The sequence below is a fragment of the Chenopodium quinoa genome, unplaced genomic scaffold, assembly GCF_001683475.1.
Source record: "Chenopodium quinoa cultivar QQ74 unplaced genomic scaffold, ASM168347v1, whole genome shotgun sequence".
NCBI classification, from domain to species: Eukaryota; Viridiplantae; Streptophyta; class Magnoliopsida; order Caryophyllales; family Amaranthaceae; genus Chenopodium; species Chenopodium quinoa.
In genome coordinates this window covers 1,954,269-1,975,955 of record NW_018744874.1, presented here as the reverse complement: position 1 = coordinate 1,975,955, position 21,687 = coordinate 1,954,269, and the positions used below count along the sequence as shown (strand labels likewise).

General features: G+C 34.2%; 3 protein-coding genes across 3 annotated transcripts; all 3 read right to left on the bottom strand.

Annotated features, from left to right (window-relative positions):
• Positions 1 to 35: 35 nt before the first annotated feature.
• Positions 36 to 5,459, bottom strand: LOC110705128 (bifunctional phosphatase IMPL2, chloroplastic-like). The gene is given in 10 exon segments (XM_021882968.1): positions 36 to 388; positions 482 to 553; positions 556 to 592; positions 703 to 792; positions 868 to 934; positions 1,071 to 1,195; positions 1,461 to 1,510; positions 1,597 to 1,691; positions 1,848 to 1,926; positions 5,002 to 5,459. Coding segments are annotated over 10 exon segments (1,041 nt in total). The 5' UTR covers positions 5,357 to 5,459; the 3' UTR covers positions 36 to 317.
• A 6,400-nt stretch (positions 5,460 to 11,859) lies between these two features.
• Positions 11,860 to 14,168, bottom strand: LOC110705126 (embryogenic cell protein 40-like). The gene is made up of 2 exons (XM_021882965.1): positions 12,950 to 14,168; positions 11,860 to 12,383 (listed from the first exon to the last, which is right to left on the bottom strand). Exons 1-2 carry the CDS (start codon positions 13,787 to 13,789, stop codon positions 12,147 to 12,149), a joined length of 1,077 nt encoding a protein of 358 aa, XP_021738657.1. The 5' UTR covers positions 13,790 to 14,168; the 3' UTR covers positions 11,860 to 12,146.
• A 1,786-nt stretch (positions 14,169 to 15,954) lies between these two features.
• LOC110705125 lies at positions 15,955 to 20,785 on the bottom strand. The gene is made up of 5 exons (XM_021882964.1): positions 20,655 to 20,785; positions 18,978 to 19,419; positions 17,831 to 17,862; positions 16,731 to 17,725; positions 15,955 to 16,361 (listed from the first exon to the last, which is right to left on the bottom strand). Exons 2-4 carry the CDS (start codon positions 19,300 to 19,302, stop codon positions 16,760 to 16,762), a joined length of 1,323 nt encoding a protein of 440 aa, XP_021738656.1. The 5' UTR covers positions 19,303 to 19,419; positions 20,655 to 20,785; the 3' UTR covers positions 15,955 to 16,361; positions 16,731 to 16,759.
• Positions 20,786 to 21,687: the final 902 nt, after the last annotated feature.

Genomic DNA, 21,687 nt, shown 5'->3' with positions numbered 1-21,687 from the left:
AAAATTTGAAACATAATTCTGTTATTAAAAAAACTACTCCATTTTGCATAATGTCTCATTTAGCAAGTGTTCTAATTTTCAAGATGTAATTGGAGTTCAAGGTAATCTTGCAGAACTACTAGCCTTTTGGTAAAATTTGACGTCATCACTCATCAGCTGCTGAACATTAAAAACCTTGCATAAACCTTGCAGCAACGTTCATAAACAAATGACATGAGTTAATAGTGAATAAATTACAAAATTTAAGATAATTTGCCTATAATTAAAAATTTAATCTGCAAAACTAAGAATTCTATTGAATTCATATCAGACTAGTCTCACTTCCAACCCAGTGTTAAGACGGTTTGTTGGTGAAGCTTAGCATCCCCGGCAGCTACCACATTATACTCTAAACAATGATTACAAAAAGTCAGAACAAATATGCACAAACATATAAAAACATATCAATACTCGAATGGTTAAGAGAGTCATGTTTTTGCACCTGTTGCCTTAGATTCTGGTGAAGCTTCCCAGTGGAATTCTTCGCCTTTCCAATCAGTTATAGTCCCACCGGCCCTTTTATAACCGGTATTAATGCAAGGAAGTCATATGGCTGAAAATAACCAGGAAACTAAATCAATCAGAAAGAAAAGGAGTAAACATATACGTGTAACATGTTTAAGACGATGAACATAAGATTATTGGTAAGATTAGTCAGCTCACCTTCAAGCCAGATTCAACTACGAGATCTACAAACCCAGAAGCTAGAAGAGCATAGGCATAACAGTCACATCCATAGAGTGGCACTTTAACCTGTTTTAAGTTTTTGATATTAGATTTGCAAGATAGTTGCTAAGTGGAAGCAAATGCGAATTAGATATCATATACCTTATTCCTAACGCGAATGAAAGCATCTTCAGCAACCCCGGCAAAAAGATGGGGACTTGTAGTGTACCTTAACAAGGCAAGCAGAAATACAGCTGAAACTTATGATCATCCAATTTATTATCATTAAAAGAGGTCAACAAAAATGAAGGCCAAATGAGGCAATTATTCTGAATACTGTTTGTAAGAGAAATAAGAAGACCTACAAATACGCTTGTGATAGATCTGTACAGCTTCGTGTTGACACATCTTGCCCATTCAATGTAGTCCTCTTCCCACTGATACCAACCCATCGTTCTCTGAGAATAGGTTGATCAATTACACCCAGAATCTGCAAGCATTAACATTACCTATTTATAAAAACATTGAAAATGGGGGAGCAATAGAAATTACAGCACCTAAATAGCTGCCAATCATGAAATTTTTATAGCAATGAAAAAACTCCTGTAAAGATTATCGCTAGGCGGTAGTAAGCAAAACAGCACAGCAAATTTCTCATTAGTTTTTATTTTTTATTTTTTTTTTTCACGATATGAGGTCGGTCAAAAACCTATACAGCATTACAAAGATTCACACAAATTACAATTGAGTCATACCGGCTTACCCTTGTACAGAAGAGCTATAAGAGTGCCAAATACAGGTTTTCCTGGAGATATGTATCAAGGAAAGTGAGTCTTAACATCATATTACCAAAACTTCATTTAATTATGAAAGGAAATTGACAGGAATTACCAGTTATAAAGCTCTTTGTGCCATCAATAGGATCTAAAACCCATACGTAATCTGAATGTTTTTCTTTACACCTCCAACCATTTTCTTCTCCAAAACTGCGAATAAATAACAATGTCAGAATTTAGTACTTGAACATCATTGCACTACTTTATTCCTTTCAGCAATAAGGCTAACCCATGTCTTGAAGGGAAAGTCACACTCATGATCATGAAATGACAGTATGATGATACGAGCTCACAACTTCAACTTACATTGCATGAGAAGGAAAATGTTTCATGATAATTGTAACCATTGATTCCTCTGCGGTTCGATCAGCAATAGTAACTGGACCTATAGTTCATATTATAACAATATCAAAAATCTGGGAATGATCTAGTTTCATCAAAAGTTAGGAGCAGTTCAGTATCATTCAAAGGAAAAAAGGAGATTCAAATGTATTGATCATTAAATTTTCAACAAAAGACCAATCCAATATTACAAGCATAAACCATGTCAGTCCTTGGAAGTACCATAGGAAAGATTTTAAAAGGAAACTGTTGTGTATACAATGCGCGCACACGCACACACACACACACACACAAAAAAAAAAAAACCTTCGGTCCGTTCATTTTTTAATGTACATCAGTACATAGATGCCAAATCAAGATAAACATTAGTTAAATGCTCTAAACGGTGAAAGATGAAATCTTGCAAAAACATCAAGTGTCTCTCTGGCAGTTTAAGACATTCGGTGATCACTGCTATAGTTACTACATATTCATTTTTAGGCACAATTATTCTAGCTGCTAATTGATTTGTATCAGCATGCAAAGGCAAGAAAAGTGAAAAAAAGAAGTTCCTGATTAATGATGAATTGATCAAATTAGTTGATGTTTCATTTTCTAGCTTCTAAGTGAACCACAGTCAGATACATGTGAGTTGTCTTGTACTCATACTGTCCTGAATAACTGTCTCAAGTGAAAAGTCCAAATTTGTAAACCTTGGCCAAAAAATCAATAAACTATGTTGACGTAAGAGGTAATCCTCAACAAATATACTAATTGAACAAGTAATTATCATAATGTTCGCAATCAGACTACGTAAGATACAAAAAGTTTGGCATCAAGAACCAAAAAAGAGCTAATTTGAGAACATCAATTCATGGCAAAATCTTATGTTGTGTTAATTAACTAAGCATAAATGTACTTCAGTTTTTAAGAGTCAACACCAATTGAAGTTAGAAGTGTGGATGACTAGTAATTCTCTATCAGAACAAACAAGATTTGTAAGCAATAATTTCTTTTTATTTAAAAACGTCTTACGTTAGTCTAATGCATACAAAATCGTTAGAATACTCATTATCAGTCAGCCAGCAAAAACATAATAAGTGTGAACAATAGTCTCAGTGATTGCAGTGTCCAGCAGCCCCAGAAATTCATGGCTCAGCAACAATTTCAAACTCATTTCCACAATAACAGAGCTTACTAAAACAAACATGAGACACAGAGCAAATACAAAATGTGATAAAATTAAATTACCTACAAGCAAATCAATAAAATCTTGAAATTAACAACAAAAACAGAAGTTGAGGAGTGCTTATACTCATAATATATGCAACTAAAGGTGAATTAGAACTCAAATTCCACTTGCCTATTGTTCAAATCAGTCATGTATTACTTGAATTCCACTTGCCTAATAACTAATAGCTTGACTAAAAGTAGCAAATTCTGCAACCATAAAGAAAGAGTGAAATTACTTGAATGTCAAAGCACATAACAGAGCTTACTAATGCCATCGCTATACAAAATTGCATTACCTACAGAAGCAGCAAACATGAGACACTAAAAATCAAACAAAAATACTTAGACTGATAGAATAAGTATATACTTCGTATTATATACTACACTTTTCATTAAGATATATGCAAACTTCATAAATCAATTTCAAACTAGATCAGTTGTTTTTTCAGCATGTTTTCAGCAAGAATGGTACACATTTATTGATGGTAGAAAGCTTCCTCGACTGTAGACTGGCCAAAGTAACCAAACAGCTGAAAATATAGCATGTTTTGCCAAAAATTGTGTAGAAATATAAAAAAAAAAAAGCTCGCGTCATATTTTGTCAAAAAAAAATTGAATTTCTTTCAAAATTGATTTATGATGTGCTAAAATACTAAATACACGATTGATTTGTTGATAAAACAAGTAATTTTCACATTTTGGCAATTAGATTAGGAAAGATATAAAAAAGTGACAAAACATCCACAAAAACCACAAAGAAACAAAGAAACAAAAAGAAGTATGATGCAACCTAAGCTTAGTGAATCGGCCAAGTGTAGATCTGCCTCAGTGTTCAACAGTCAACACCTATAGAAGTTATAAGTTTGGATGACTAGTCAGTCTTGATCAGAACAAACAAGATTGGTAAACAAACGAAATGATTCCTTTTCATTATTCTAATTTTTACAAAATTATTAGAATAATAAACATCCTCAAATCAACAATCAGCTTATTCGTTATATAAATGAACAAAATTCTCAGAAAATGCAGTTTCCAGCAGCCCTAGGGCCCGATGACTCAGCTACATTTTCAAACTCGTTTCCACAATAACAGAACTTACTAAAACAGGTAAACAACCATGATACACAGAGCCACAGAAAAACTCGGTAAATAAAAGTTATAAAACTACTTAATTAAAATCAAAATCAAGAAAATCTCTAAATAATAATCGAAACAGTGATTGAGCAGTGCTTGAATACACAAAAGGCAGAATTAGAACTCGAAATTCCACTTGTCAATCGTTAAAATCAGTCATGTAACCTAACAACTGAGAGCCTGACTAGAAGTAGCATATTATGCAGCCAGGAGAAAGAGTAAAACAACTAGAATTTCGACGAACGAATCATGGAATAGCTTACTAATGTCATCATTATATAAAATTATAAAACATACAGATGCAAAAATGAGACGCTGATGATCCAAACAACCAAAATAATGTACTACAATTGATAAAATATTTATATTTTAGGAATTTATCACGTAATTACACTATTTATTGAGAAATACGCATATTTCAAACTATATCAGTCATCAAAATAAGTATATACTGAATCTGCATGTTTTCGGCAAAATGCTACAAATTAATCAACGGTAGTAAATGCTACACAACTGAAAATTGAACAAATTGAGCCAAAAATTATGGAGAAATATAGGAAAATAAATCAGTTAAGCGCATTTTCTCAATCAATTTTGAATACTTACAGAACTAATTTGTGATGTTAAAAATAATCATCATGATAAATTGAATTTCTAAAGATGAATCAAAACACACTGAAACAATCAAACAACTAAAATTTGACCTAATTAACAAAAAATCATAGTAAAACACTTCAAATGTGAAGAAAAAATCGTGAAAAATGAAACTTACTGGAGTCGTCTTTATCGAGAATCTCGAATTTCTTCCGGAAGAATCCGCGGATGACTTCGCCGGAAGCATCAGCGAGCTCATTCGCAACATCAGCGAATCGATCAAGGTCACCATTGTCAAAGCCGAGTTGTAGTTCTTCAATCGGATGATTCGAGAAGTCCGAATTCGACGCCTCCATTGAAATCGGAGCGAGGTTAGCTCGAGAAGAGAGAGAGAAACTTGAGGTGAAGAGAGAGGAAGTGGAAGAGAAACGGAGCGATTGAAATGGATGAAGATTGGGGATGAATTTGGAGGAATTTGAGGAGAGAGAAAGGAAAGGGGGAGAATGAGAGAGGAGATGAGCTTGGGAGTACATTTGCGCTGAGGAGAGAGAAAAGGGGCGGGAATCTGAAGTGGTGAGTAGGTGAATGAGGGGGGTTTGTTCTGTTAAGTGTTACGCAGATAGTCCCCCATTTTTGTACCGAGAACTAGTTTATTACTTTAAACTATTGCAGTGTATGGAGTGGTGGGACTTTTCAAACCGAACCGTGAAACCGTCCGTTACCGAACCGAACCATCACGGACTGATCCGTTTATAAATCGATAAATGTAAACCGAAAATCGAACTGAACCGTTCAATATCAAACCGAAACCGAATTGAACCGCTCAATGTCAACCCGTTACGGACCGTAAACCGATAACAAACCAAACTGCGCAAATCCGAACCGAAACGAAACCGAACCGAATGGTTTATAAACCCGTTAATGACCCGAACCGTTTATAAACCGAAACCGTTTAAACCGAAAAAAAAACCGTTTAAACCGAACCATTTGTAACCCGCTAACCGTTTAAACCGACCCGTTTATGAACCGAAACCGTTTAAACCGCACGTATAAACCGAACCGATTCATGATACATGATAAGATGAAGGGAGGAGTGAGAATGTGAGTGATTTGGGAGCAGAATCTTGAAGCAGCAGCCCAGCACCCAAGAGCAGAGGAAATAGCAGCAACAAGCAGGAACCAGCACACGCAATAACAGATCAACAACTTATCCGAAGCAAGGAATAATATAAGCAGAAGGGACTCAGCAGGAACTTATTTTTGTTTTTCAAAATTGCTCTCAGATTTACGTTTATCGTATCATCACTGAGCAATGGCTGTTTTAACTTAAAACTTGAAAAATGCTGCCAGCAAGTACATATACATTGAAGTCTCAACATAAATGACAAGGGCAACGATGATTCAAGAAAAATTAAAACAGCAAGCATAAGAAACAGCAGCAACAAAACTTATCATAAATTCATAACACAAAAGGCAGCAACACAGCACCTCAAGCTGGCAGGAGGCAGGAACCAGCTCATGCAGGCAACAATATAGGCAATAACAACTCAGCAGAGACAACAACCAAAAGGCAAAAGCACTACCAGCAGGCAGCAGCTCATAACAAGTTCAAGCAACTTCAAAATTATAGCTTTTGTTTTTTAAAATTGCTCTCAGATTTACATCACCGAGCAATGGTTATTTTAACAAAAACTTAAGAAATGCTGCCAGCAAGTCTGAAAATAAATGACAAGGGCAACGATTTTAAAAGTCTAGAAAAATGCTGCCAACAAGTCTGAAAATAAATGACAAGGGCAACGATTTTTCAAGATAAAATAAACCACAATGAGACACAAATACCAGTTATGCAGATGAAGCACTTTCGGCTTCAATCTCTTTACCAATAAGGAGGACGTCTTCCTCAACATCCGCTTGATAACCACGGCACCAATTTTGGGTGGTAACCAATGCCTCAACATTCTTTGGCAAAAGTTTACCCCTATATTTGTTCAAAATACGACCACCCAAACTAAAAGAAGATTCAGAGGCCACCGATGTAATAGGAATGGCCAAAACTGTTATCAACATAATGAGCAGTCAAAGTGAGATAGCCTCGGTTAGTACATGCAGTCCACAAGTCACATGTAAAGCTAACTCTACCAGAAACATTAGCCAAAGACTCAAGCAACAAGGATTTATATTTATCATGCTCAGCAATAACATACTTTAACATAGTTTTTCTACAAACATGCTGCACCTTAGGATTCAAATATGCATGAAGTTCCCTAAGATATTCATGCTCTACAATATTTAAAGGATATGCATGGCAGATTATAGCTTTAGCAAACTTTTGTAGATAAGTTTTTTGATCAAATTGTGATTCGTTACCGGACTGGAGACCATGCTTTTCCAAACATGCATTAATATGAGCTCTACAAGTTGAAGTACCCGCTTTACCAGGTGCTTTATATTCTTTGCTACACAAATTACAACGATCATAATCTACATTTTCATTACCTATCGTCTTTACAAAAAAAGTGTAATGCTTCCATATACCTGCGGTTCTTTGACGTTTATTAACAGAAGGATTGATAGTGCCGGTATGACTAGCATCATCAACCGAGACAGAGGCAGCTTGAGAGCTAACAGTATCAAAATTTGATTGCCTCTCATAGTCAAATTCATCATACTCGCGAGACATGACTGAAACAAAAAAAAAACAGCATTTATAACTTATAAGTACCAAATTAAGTGACAGATTCTACTAATAGTGAGCAATTAAGCATGCATTGTCTCATGTGACCGACACTGAAGTCACGACAGTGAATCCTATTCACTCAATACCAAAATTCAACTAAATAGATAGTTCATATTTCAGAATTTTATTTGCACTAGTCAATGTTTCAAAATTCAGAATTATACAACAAACGTGATTACAACATATATCCTAACAGAATATAGAAAGTTATATACGATACAGTCACATATGTGTACATTTTAAGTACTAACTTTAAGCCAATCATATACAATGCTTGTATTCCAACAATATGGGTTAAAAATATAAAGCTAAAATCCCAATAAATAAACAATGCATGTATTCCAACAATAATAATCACATAATCTGAACAACCCATCATCATTACTTTTAAATCGAGCATAATAAACAACAAAACAGCACAAATCTACCATTTTCCCTTAAAAAACAAAAATACAATCAACAACAGATTTTACTCATTTTAGGCATATTTCGACTATATTCAAGCAAGAACAACAACAATAATCAAATACAAAAACAGAAAAACTGTATTAAAAAAAAACAAAAAGGAAAAAGTAATTACCTTTGACGGCTTGAAGGAGATTTGAAGATGGAGAACTACCTGAACTGGAGATCAAAAGAAAAAATCAAGAATGTAGATTATCAGAACTTGAAATAAAAAAAAAAAAAAAAAACCTAAACGAAAACGAAAAAAATCGAATAAATTAACAAAAAAATTACCTTAGGGTTTGACGGCTTGAAGGAGAGGAAGATTTCAAATCAGAAATCAGAAATCAGAAATCAGAACTTAGATCCAAAACAAAAATGAAACGAAAACAAAAACCCTAAATAAACAAACCGAAACAAAAATGAAAAAAATCAAAACGAAAACAACAAAAATTAACAAAAAAACGAGAATGTAAAGCGAGAAATCAGAAATGTAGATCCAAAACACAAATGAAACGAAAACAAAAACCCTAAATAAACAAACGGGAACAAAAACGAAAAAAATCAAAACGAAAACAACAAAAATTAACAAAAAAACGAGAATGTAAAGCTAGAAATCAGAAATGTAGATCCAAAACACAAATGAAACGAAATTGAGCTTGAGATTCTTGAGAATTTCAGAACGAAAGAGTGAGAAACTGAGAAGTTAGAGAGAGAAACTATGACAGATTGTGAGATTGAGAGAGAAACGGCTGAATGAGTGAATGAGAATGGCTGAGAGAGTGAGAGTGGGTTTTTTTTTCTAGGTTTAGGTTTTACTTCAGTTGATCTAACCGTCCATATTCAATCTCAACATCCAAGTTAGATCTAACCGTTCATTTTTTTTTTTTTTGTAGATTCTAGAATATTCATCTAGATCTAACGGTCTAGATTTTCTTTGTGCTTTTCTAGGTCTTTTTGACCGTTTTTTTTAATTATTTATTTATTATTATTATTATTATTGTTAGTATAATTATTTGTTAATATTATTATTATTACTAGTTTACTACTACTATTATTATAATATTATTATAATTATTATTATTATTATTACTATTATTATTATTATTATTATTATTATTATTATTATAAGTTATAAATTGTAAGAAACGCAAATGTTTCAAAATTGAAATTGATTCAATACGACATAGTTAATGACTTAATGAGTTAATGGCTTAATGCTCATCAATATGACAATATCTGACATCTGTGAGTCTGTGATTGTATATCAGTATATATAATAAACTATAAAACTAATAATAACTTAATAAGTAATAATACTAATAACTAATAAAGTAATGAAAATCTAACCATTGTTTTTCATGGGCATTCAATCTAACCGTTGTATATTTGACTATTCGTACATTAGTATTGCATAATGCTTTCATCACCACTTTAATTAGTGATTTCGTGATTTCGTCCATTTAACTTATTAAGTTGTTTGAGTTAGTAATCTAAATTAAGTAACAAACTAAATAACGAATCCATTTAATCTCGTGTAAGTTATAATTTATAAGAAATGCAATGTTTGGAAATGGAAATTGATTCAATACGATATTGTTAATGTATATGTAATTATATTATTATGTATATGATGTATATCATATCGTACGAATGTACGGTTGGTATCATTATCATACTATCATAAGTATCATTGCCTCATTGAATTATTGGTATGTACTATAATCGATAAACATATTTAGTTATTTACATATCTGATCATTAAAACTTAAAAGTTTAAAACACTTGTTGATCAATCTAATTGAATACTTGTACATTCTTAATTATCGATTTATCGTATTATAAGTATCAACTCATTAAATCATGGTCATGATTTCGTGATTTCGTCCATTTAACTTATTAAGTTGTTTGAGTTAGTAATTTAAATAAAGTAACAAACTAAATAACGAATCCATTTAATCTCGTGTAAGTTATAATTTATAAGAAATGCAATGTTTGGAAATGGAAATTGATTCAATACGATATTGTTAATGTATGTGTAATTATAGATTAATTATTATGTATATCATATCGCACGAATGTATGGTTGGTATCATTATCATACTATCATAAGTATCATTGCCTCATTGAATTATTGGTATGTACTACAAATCTACAATCGATAAACATATTTACATATCTGATTATTAAAACTTAAAAGTTTAAAACACTTGTTGATCAATCTAATTGAATATTTGTACATTCTTAATTATCGATTTATCGTATTATAAGTATCAACTCATTAAATCATGGTCATGACGCGATCTTTAAAACAATCATGAATTCAATTCATGACCCAAACCGCTTATAAACCGAACCGACATGATCCAAACCGTTCATAAACCGAACCAATTGAACTGTGTAAACCCTCTACTAAACCGGCCCATTTCAAACTGAACCGACATGATTCGCACCGTTTATAAACCGAACCGATATTGACCCGGGTAAATCCGCCCCTAAACCGACCCATTTCAAACCAAACCGGCTTGATCCAAACCGTTTGTAAACCGAACTGACATTGACCCGGGTAAACCCGCCCCTTAAACCGACCCGTATCAAACCAAACCGACATAATCCGAATCGTTTATAAACCGACCCGCTTATGACCCAAACCGAATTTAAACCGCAAAAAAATAAACCGAAACCAAACCGAGCCGTGACTAACCCAAACCGAACCAAACCGACCCGCCAGCTAAACTAAACCGTTTCAATCCGAACCGCTCCAAACCGAAACCGACTCAAACCGAGGTCAAACCGAACTGCCAGACCGAAGTCCCACCCCTAGTGTATGCACTTCATTGGTCATGGAGGTTGATCGGCTGTTAAGAGAGTTGTTGTAATTTGATCAACATAATTACACGATGCGTAGGATTGAGACTAGGAAACAAAGGAGATTTTGTTGAGAAACTTGATTCGGCTCACATTTGAATTAGTTGGAGTCTAATAAGTTTTGGATTATTGGATGAGGTTCCCTTAAAAAAAAAAAAAAAAAAAAAAAAAAAAAAAAAAAAAAAGGACACCTTTTTGTTTGGATGGTTAGAACCTAGCTAAAGTGAACTAGTTTTTTGTTGATGCAAGTATGGCAGGGTACCAAGTTTGTGTCAAGCTATTAGCCTATCGACCAACATCACTAGCTTCGCCACAAAAGATTGCTAAAATCATGCATTGACTAATTGTGCAAGGTCATCTGTTCATGAAAATAAACGAGGAAAACCGGGTTAACTTATATTAAGGGTCTGTTCTCTCCAGCTTATTTTCACTTCAGTTCAGTTCCTAATTTCCTTCTCTCATAAAATATTCAATTCAGTTTAACTTTGTAAATGAGAATAGACCCAAATAAAACATGTTAATATCATCAAATTTTCTCTCTCCTCCCCTCGCATGGCTAATTTTTCCTTCTCTCTCCTCCATTCCCATGGTTATGCCCAAGATTGACCACCTTCACAAATTAAAAGCGGTCGTCCGGTATAATAAACACCCTAGTAGAAAATTATTAAAATCGGGTCCATACAAAGCCCTTAGGGAAAGGGATTCGTTCGTACTCGTGGTGTTAAGAAGATCTAATGGTGGTGGGATTCGTTCGTACTCGTGGTGTTGCAAAGATCAAATGGTGGTGCTTGATCGATTGGGGTCAACTGGTGACGGTTGGTGAGCGGCAGGTGGTGTGGGGAGAAAAAGGAGGTGTGGTTGTTGAATTTACAATATTAACTTTGGTGAATTTACAAAATTAGTCTTGATATTAAGCAGTTTTGTTAATATAAGATATCAACTTGTATTTTCTCAAAATAAACACCAACAAAATAGGTAAAACATGGCTTAAGAAATTAAAGGTACATTCATCATCTTAGACAATTGAAAGTTCAAAACACTCTTTAAATGAAAAGTTTCACACATTCAAAAACCCTAAAAACAAACAAAAGAAAATTACATCTCAACATCTAAAAGCACAAACTAACCCTTCGCATACTAGTAGATGCACATAGATTATTCAACATACAACAAAAGCCTTAAACTCTGGCCTTTACATGAGTAATGAGTTCACACCCAAAGGTACAAATTGGCAAAAGCTATAACGAAAATGAAAAACCGAACTCTATAACTATCTAGTGGTGACCAGGCAACTTATCCTTAATCTTTTCCATTAGACCTTTCTTCTCAGCAGGCTCGTCCTCGTGGTGCTGGATAGTGGTAGTGGTGGTTGTGGCCATGGTAGTTGTCGCGGTATGGTCTACGTCCTGATCCTTGTGCTTACCACCCGGCATTAACTTATCCTTGATTTTCTCCCCGAATCCTTTCTTCTTCCTTCCCCCACCCGTGGGTGTATGTCCTTCTTCCTCGGACTATAGCATATTCAACAAAGAAAATTATGTATTGCATTGAGATTAATTAAATAAAATTCAACAATTGAGTAAATATTATTGTATATCCGATTTTTGGACTTGTTGAACCCCATCATAGCCCACTTGTGAGTGTCCCACATTGGAGAAAGAGGAGAAATGGTTCCACTTTTTAAGGTAGAGGAGTTACTCCTACTATTGCCTAGTTTTAGTATGGAAGCTCCAAAGCCTTGTTTGATACGGTGTATTATGACTATTATCTGCCTTAGAAAAATGGTTACTTATTTTTAGGTCAAAGTTTAAATTTCTTTGACAAAATATTGTCACTCATAAACATGTACATCGAAATATCATCGTATGAATCCTATTAGGCTATTACATTTGTACATGTATCAAATTTATATATACGCATGTAATTATAAAGGGAGAACACAATAACAAAAAAGTTAGTTTACACATTTTATTTTAACAAATTGTATGCAGTTATTTATCAAACATGAAGAGACATTTTTGCAATATTCATGAAATAAACGATAGATTGCATGAAGTTACTAAAAATATATACTAACCGATTCACCGGAGCTAGTGCCACTTCGTCGAATCTCTTTAGTAACAATACCAACAGCAGTCCCTCCTGGCTGATCTCTCCTCGGCTGGTGCTGCCCGCCTCCCAAAACATCTCCTAGCGTCCCAGGGCCGCGGTGTCCGGGCTCATTATGACCCTGCATGCCGCCACTAAGAGTCGCGGACGGCATCCCGGTTGTCATGGAACCTCCATGAGTTCCATGAGCCGCGCCACCAATAGTCGAAGATTGCATCCCAGTAGTCAAGGGGTTTTTTGGTAACACGGCATCACGAGTGGCAGAAGAGTGCGTCCCATGGGTATCCGTAGAGCTGTCATGTCCCACGCCACCATGAGTCAACCCGCGGGTGCCTGTGGAGCTATCATGTCCCACGCCAGTATGAGTCGTAGAAGACTGCATCCCATGGGTGCCTATAAGCCCTACGCCGTGGGTACCCATGAGATTGTCATGTCCCACGCCACCAACACCACCACTATGAGTCTTATTGACATTGTCATGTCCCACGCCACCATGAGTCGTAGTCGTAGTAGAGTGCGTCCCATGGGTACCCATGAGATTGTCGTGTCCCACGCCACCACCATGAGGGGCAGCCCAGCGGGCGCCCATGAGACTACCCATGAGATTGTCATGTTCCACGCCACCATGAGTCGCAGTAGAGTGCAACCCACGGGCGTCCACAGGGTTGCCATCTTCATCAGTATACGCAACGCCGGTTAGATGAATGGGATGTCCATGTTCATCAGTAAGCTTAACCGGATGACCTTGCTCATCCGTTAGCTCAACCGGATTACCATGCTCATCCCTCAAATGTTGTTGATATGCCATCTTCTCCTAACAAAAACACATTTTTTTCCTATATGATTTTTCTTACACTTCAAGTAACTTTTTTTTTTTTTTTTTTTTTTTTTAACTTGGTTCAAACTTTGGATAATGATAGATTTTAATTTAGAAAGAGGATAACAATATGATGAATGAGGTGATAGAGATATAGACAAATTGCATGGAACAAATAGAGTAGTGGAGCTTTGTGGATGGTTTAGAGAAGAGATTAAACACGTGTTTGATAGATATTGTGAGGTGCCTCCACGTTTGTAATTATATGATTGATTAGTGTCTTAGTGCAAGGTTAACACGTGCTACGGATGTTTTCAGTTGGCTGATGACTCTTGAGTTGGGATGTTTACGGGTAAGCTCTACCGCCGCTACAAATACTACTACGACCCTATTCTATTCTGCTCTGATGTTTTGAAATTTGTTATGTCGTATTAAAAGCTGTTCTACTTTGCCCAGAAGTTCAAAAGAACAGTGACCTACTTGTATTTTATATTTGGATGTATCAGAAGTTCAAAAGAACAATGGCCTACTTGTATTTTACATTTGGATGTATTATGTGCATGATTCACTTGTAAAAGAATATTTTGCTTATTTATCTTGTTTAAATTTGTTAATTCTATGCTCATTTTTGTTTAAAGTTATCTTACTTATACTTATTACCTTAAATTATGTACACAGTATCCATAAATTATTATTGATGCATAAACTTAGGGCTTGTTCTCATTGACTAAACTCAACTCAATTGAATTGAACTGAATTGAGCTGAGCTGAGCTAAACTGAACTGAACTGAACTAACTGAATTGAATATTTTATAAGAGAAGGAAATTAGGAGCTGAACTGAATTGAACTGAACTGAATTTCAACGTAAGAGAACAGACCTTTAATTACTATTTTATTTTATTTTATTGGTAGAACGACTTAATTGTAATTTTGTATAAATTAGATTAGTAAAGCAAAACTAAGCTTGTTATTAAATTAACAAATGTATGAAAAATAGTTTTGAGATAAGCCTAATTTTGCTTATTTTAATGAAAAAAATTGCACTTTTCAATAGATAACTTGCAGGGGAAAGAGTTAATTTCCAAGTTAAGAGATATTGTTAAGGAACCGTGTATAATGCATATTATGATATGGAGTTACACTTTTTTAGGATATGTTCCCCTTAGTTTAAGAATGTTTTAAAACAAATAAGATAAGAGAATTAAAATTCAAGTGACAAGAACACTCTTTTGAACTAAGCCTCTTAAAAGATTGTATTTCCTTTATTTAATAAAGTTCAAAGCAACATCAAGAAATACAATGAAATTTATTAATGTTGAAATTATAATTTCACTTACGTGTTTATTACTATGTAGGTTCTTTTGTTGTTGAAAAAAAAAAAAAAAAAAAAAAAAAAAAAAAAAAATTAAATTCAGTTATACTAAAATTTTAGATATTTTCTAACGTTTACTACTCTTCAGTCCTTACATAGCTAATTAAGTAAGAAATTGTATACTTTAGTTAGAAATTTTTCTAAAAAGTAAAATTGCAACATTGTAGATTCATGCAATTGTTGCTTTTGCTTGATTCATGCAACTACACCACCAAAAACACACATGCTATTTTTTTTTAAAGAAAGATAGGTAATAGTGGGCGGACGAAAAGTCGACAAAAGTAGAAATTAATTTAAATGCAAGCGATGAACAATCAACTTTAGGATTCTGAGGTTGGTATACATCCTTTGACCACACAAACATCACGGTTATGCATTTCTATACATTTGTATAACGATGTAGAATCTCCCAACTAAATAACAACTGTTAAGGGTACATCAATAACAAGACAAGTAACACCCAAATTAATTACTTATACACTTTTTTATACTTTGTGGTTCAACTTTTGGTTATTTGTACTACGTTGTTGATCTTCAAAAAAAAAAAAATTGTTAATATAATCTCAACGACCATAAACGATCAGCATATTTTACGCCCAAAGTATCATTTATACATTTGTAAAAATGTGGTATGAGTTTGGAATCAGAATTGAAAAATGAGTGATATTAGGGTAAAACTTTATCCTTAATAGTTAATACCATTTGTTATAAATCCCTACTAAGTTCATTTCTATTAAGGATAAATCCCTAAGGCTAACTACTAGTTCCTTGATGGACGAACAATTGATTGAAAAATATGCACCCTTTGGTTGCATGTTCACATAGTAGGGATTTTACAATTTATAACAACTAAGTCTATCATATGACTCGAGTAAAAAAGAGAACGATTTCTTTTGAAACATAATTGAATTCTTGTTTCAAACAAATTTAAATGTACATAACATGAATAAAGATCAAAACCCTCATAAATCACCTGCCAACTTGATTTCCCTACCTATAACTTCCTATCATACTTTATATCCTATATTTCCTTCTTTACAATGTCATATCACCATACTAAACCCTTTATATCAGAGAAGATATATCAAATCAATTGATACCTAAAACGCGAGCCATATTCAGCTTCCGCTTTGTATTTTGTGTCACCAAGTTTGTCATCATGTTACGCAAGTAACAAACTCACAGAGAACCTGCAAAAGAAGTTTAATCAATGTTGGAAGTGAAGATTAAACGTAAGCTTTAAATCTACCTTCCAGACTAAACCACATAACATGACACATTAAAAAGAAGCTCAAGTACCATTATATGAGTGATACCCCCATCATAACAATTTTTTGCACACCCGGTTGTACCAACTTTAAATTGGTGGCCTCAAAAAATGGGCAAAAACGGCTCAAATCTCAGGTATTTTTACATATTTCTGGCATGCATAGAGGTGTTTTGAAATTTCCTGACTTTAGATTGTAATTTCAATCAATCTTTGAGATGAAGGTATCATTACTTCCACATAGTTGCAAATCTTTAAGCAAACATAATTTGTTATGGATAGGAGCACTAACCTCCGATCTTTCAAACCAAGCTGCAAGGCTTATTCCCTGCTAGACTTAGCCCAAAACAATCCCTTTTTCCTTATTGATGGGCTTTCCGAAGCAGACTTGTTGCCCCTTGATCCAAAGGAGAAATGCCGCTTTAAAAAAGGCTTTGCGGCAGAAATCTTCAAGCTAGAGCTGTTGCCAAGCTTGGGACTCTTCCCTTCATGTGCACCAGCACTTCTCTTCCAAGAATCAAAATCAAAAGAGGCATTGGTATCTACAACCCGATTCCTTGACTTCTTGCTACTCCTAGCTTTCAAATCCTTTTCTGCCTTCAGCATTTTCCCAGCTAATTTCAAAGTTTGCTTCTCCCCAAATGTACAAACCGGGCAGGCAGGATCATATTTATTAACTTCGGGCGTTATGGTCTCCAAGCACTCAGCATGGTATACATGCTCACATATTAAAACAGCTACAACAGATAATTCATTACCCGCAATAAATTTTTGGGTGCTCCAAGGTGACTTCTCAGACAAGAGCTTGGAGCAAATACCACATGTTTGAAAATCAATAGAGATTGACCGGGAATTACGAACACTTGTTTTACACAATTTATCATGAGGAAAGCTGCAGGAATCACTATCAAAAGACCAACGTTCTCTCTGTGAGGCCGACATAAGTTCTGAGAAGGCATGAGCTGACCAACCATCAGAGGACCTTCCATAGGATCCCCGAGTTGACACATTGCTTACAGCAGAGTTTCCAAATGGCACCTGCCCTTCTTCAGAAACAGAGTTATTACTCGGTGAATTTCTCCCAGAACTATGGCTTTCAGATGCCTGATGGGCAAGCTCGTGAGCTGGCGAACCTCGGGCCCATCTGGATGGGGTTGGTGATGGTGGAGGTGGATGGCTTTGGGATGAGACTGGTGACATGCATACAGAAGATGTTGTATGAACTGAGGGTGATAGTTTAACAGAAGCAGGGTCTGATAACGGTGGAGATTCTGTAGATTGTTTCACCTAAATAAATCAAATTACGAAATATTGGAAAGACAAATTATTAGAGCACTGCATAGTGAGAAACAAAAGTACGTATCTAGAAACCACAAAAGTTTCCCTATATACCTCAGTACAGGCATTCCTCCCAGCAGATTCACCTGCCATATATGAAAGCAAAACTCCACTTAGATTTACATTTTCAATTATATTAGTAACCAATATAACTGACAACTATGGAGTAAGGAGTTGACTGACAACTATGGAGTTGAAGATAACAGATATCTTGAAAAATGTAGTGCAATAATAATTTAAGATCTTAACAGGATACACTGAAAACTAGCTACCAATCCACATTTATATTGGTAAAGCATAAACAGTCATTTAAGCAACAAGAATAAACTCAATAATTTCCCAGGGTGAATCTTACATTTTTAATAGTAGCTTTACTTCTGATCCTCTAAGCAATCTACCAGTATCATGACAAGAATTAAATCACAGGAAATAAAATAAAATAAAAAAAATAAAAAAAAAACCAAATGATACGTTACTCAAACTCGACTACAAAAACCGAATTGCTTTTACAGAGATTCGAGACAGGCAATCAAGATCAACATATAGAGAGGCCAGCAGCAGCTACTTCACTATGGAGGTCAACTGCATAACTATAGTGAGATCCAGAAGCAAAACTATAGAGAGTAGTGAACTTAGTGAGTGAAGACGCAATAATTTACCCCACATTCAAAAAAAAGAAATGACTTGGTAACCCCTATTTGCCTTTAAAAACAAGTATTTGCATCTCTCTGGACTTGAACAGGAAATGCAATGAGCTAAAACTCTTTTCAGCAATAACAATAAACTGACCACAACCACGACCATGCTACAGTACTTTAGCTGTGTGCTTAAAAGGACAAGTACATACAATCCAAGTGCAATCAAGATTGAAAAGGATAACCTAATTTGTTTATCCGTCAAGCTGTTCTTTTATTTTCTATATCCCTTTTCCTTCACTCCTATTTTTTTTTATTGCAATAGCTTTAGCAATAACCTCAAACCCTTCACATCTCTTTATAACAGAAAAAAGGGATGGGGCCAAATTGATAAGCATCATTCTGATAAGTGACAACAGAAACCAGTTCTTAGAATAAAGACATCAAAAACAGAAAATGAAAAGACTAACCATGATATTCCAATATCTAACCAAGTCTAGATAAATTTTGCACAGTCAAATCAAATAAGAAATATTATAATGCAAGGCAGACCAAGAAGTCTTTACCTGAGGCAGATGTTTTTAGGCTCTTAGTCGTATCCTGGTTCACTGGAGATTTGCGCCATGCTCCTGTTCGATAACTCTCCAATGAACTACCTCCATCTGACACCTGTGCTGACACATCAGTTGCAGATTTCACATCCAAGCCATCATTCCTACTAGCAACATCAGACAACCAGCCTACGGAAGTATCTTCACCAGCTACCCCAACTCGACTATCCCATCGAAAACTCCAAGTTGGAGAATGCCTAAAATTTCTATGCAGAAATTCACCACTAGATCCTGGTTGTATGGCTTTGTCTCTAGAAGCAACGCAACAAGCAGCTCCCATATTTGCTCATACACCAGTTCCAATTTTCAGCTGCTAGCAATCAAAGAAGTTTGCCCCTTGACCACATATAGCGCCAACAGAACCAATCACATATATTCCAAAAGACCAAAAAAAATTCTGGAAAAGAGGGGCACACTAATTAATAAACAAAGACAACCATCAGTAGCATATTGAAAAATACATTTACTCAACTAAGATATTACTCAATCTACCAAAAATTTCACACCTAAATACCCAATTGATGCAATACAATTGATCCAGAATTGGCTCATACCCAAAGTTCAAACAACTATGAGAGTTCCAAATTGGTTTGTACCCAAACACAACAATCCCGAGATCACAAACATTATAAACGAAGCTAATAAGAATGAATGATATTCCGTAGTAGCAACAACATATGCAAGTTCTGAATAACAAAGTGACATTTCATACAGTATACATTATGAAATTAAAAAAAAACAAAAAAAATAGCCATCAGAAACAACCATCAAATCTCAACATCGTAATCACGAGTCTTAGATTCAGAGAAGAATACGAAAAAAGAAGGAACCCTACAATCAAAATCCAAAATGTAAGTCAATGCTAATTTGTTTAGTTGGTTAAAGTCTAGCGAGTTAATTTCTAAGACCTCGGATCAAATCCCGTCTAAATGCCTTTCCTGGCTACCCATTACCAAAGGTTTTATCAAATCATATACTCAACAAACATTTCCTCTCATTCAAAACACCACCTAAGTAAACATTAAACATCCCCAATTGAAGCTCGAAAAAATTACAAAATTTGATCAAACTCAATACAACAATCTCAAAAATAAAAGAAAATTATTAAACTAAAAATAAATAAAAATAATAATAATTTAAAACCTTGAAGAGTGAAGCAGGAAGTAGAGCAAATGATGTTATGAATATGAAGAGTATAGTCAGAAATAAATAGTATCAAAAATTAATTAGTTTTATTAATTAAATTAAATATTTATTAAACCCCCAAAAAGTAGTGGGAAAATCATGAAAATTCAGAAGAAAAAAAAAATATATACAGAGGTCAGAAGATCCGAAAATAATGGCGATTAACCATAAAAGCAAAAAAATTGAACAGTCAGAAGAAGAAAAAATCTATTCAAAATTCCACGATTCAGATGATAAAATACCCCAAAATTAAAATTAAAAATCCAGCAATATAAAACAACTAAATAATCGCAAGATTTAGTTACCAAAAATCACGCTCATCAAATCAAACAATATCATTACTAATAACTTAATTTCTTACACTATTTTTTTTTAAAAAAAAAAATAGAATAAAATCAAAAATTATACATCAAAATTAATAAAAAAAAATGAAAATGGAGAAATTACCTTAAGAAACTGCAAGTGAGAAGGCGCCACAGAAGAGAGAGGAGAGAGATTCTGATTCTAGTTTATGGTTTTTGGGTATAAGAGAAAGAGAGGTCGTTTTTGACGGTTGAAAATAAACGGAGTTAAAATGATGCTTTTTATTGTTATTTGTTAACTTGTTTTATACTCTCAGTGATTGATTTGTAGTTGGTACAGTGAGGGGTGTGTGTAACGTCGTTAAGAATATGTCGACCACCCTTTCCCCTTTCTTTTTGGTGAGTTTGGCGGATGTGGAACTTGCTTTTTTAAATGTCTTTTTATTTTGTATTTATATACGGATTACGTATATTTTTTCTATGGAGTACAAAGTACGAGTATATTTTTATACAACAAAAAAAATACGGAATAATGTATTGACTTTTAGCATGAATTATGTGTTGCCGACTGGCACACACCAAAACACTTATCGAGTAAACCTTGATCAATTGAGCACATAGGACCATTTTCTTTCTATCGAGAACAATATGGTAGAATAGCCTTGACCGAGTAACATCGGACCAACCAAATAACTCTTAACCAATCAAATAACCCCTGAATAAGTAATCCGATCACACGATGTGGCATGTGGCTATCCACATATATAAATTTGTGGTTGACTTTGTATTATTCACGTAAATTTTTGAAATTATAATATTTACCCATTTTACCGCATAATCTAAAAGCTACTCCATATGTAACAATAATGATAATAAATAAATAAATTTTATCTCTATTCTTTTTATCTTTCCATTTCGTGTTCATATGAAATGAAAAATACTCCGTAATAAGTCAATGTTGTTAGATACGTATTGATATAAAGTATTTGTTAGATAGTTGTTAATTGATGATTGATTTTTATCTATATCAAAAAATATGTTGTTTTAGGTATAAATATAAAGTATCATAATATAACTTTTTTTTTAGTTATGATTAAGATTTAATGATATTAAAGTAAGGTCAAATCAGTGCATTATCATGTATGCAAAGTTTAATTGTGTGAATTATTTTGAAACAA

Excerpts from the sequence above, each read along its gene's own strand:
- LOC110705126 (XM_021882965.1), bottom strand. The coding sequence starts at position 13,789 with ATGGCATATCAACAACATTTGAGGGATGAGCATGGTAATCCGGTTGAG. Across the intron at positions 12,384-12,949 it reads GCACTAGCTCCGGTGAATCG|TCCGAGGAAGAAGGACATAC; the intron begins GTTAGTATATAT and ends AATATGCTATAG.
- LOC110705125 (XM_021882964.1), bottom strand. The coding sequence starts at position 19,302 with ATGGGAGCTGCTTGTTGCGTTGCTTCTAGAGACAAAGCCATACAACCA. Across the intron at positions 17,863-18,977 it reads CCTAAAAACATCTGCCTCAG|GTGAATCTGCTGGGAGGAAT; the intron begins GTAAAGACTTCT and ends CATATATGGCAG. Across the intron at positions 17,726-17,830 it reads GGAGGAATGCCTGTACTGAG|GTGAAACAATCTACAGAATC; the intron begins GTATATAGGGAA and ends TGATTTATTTAG.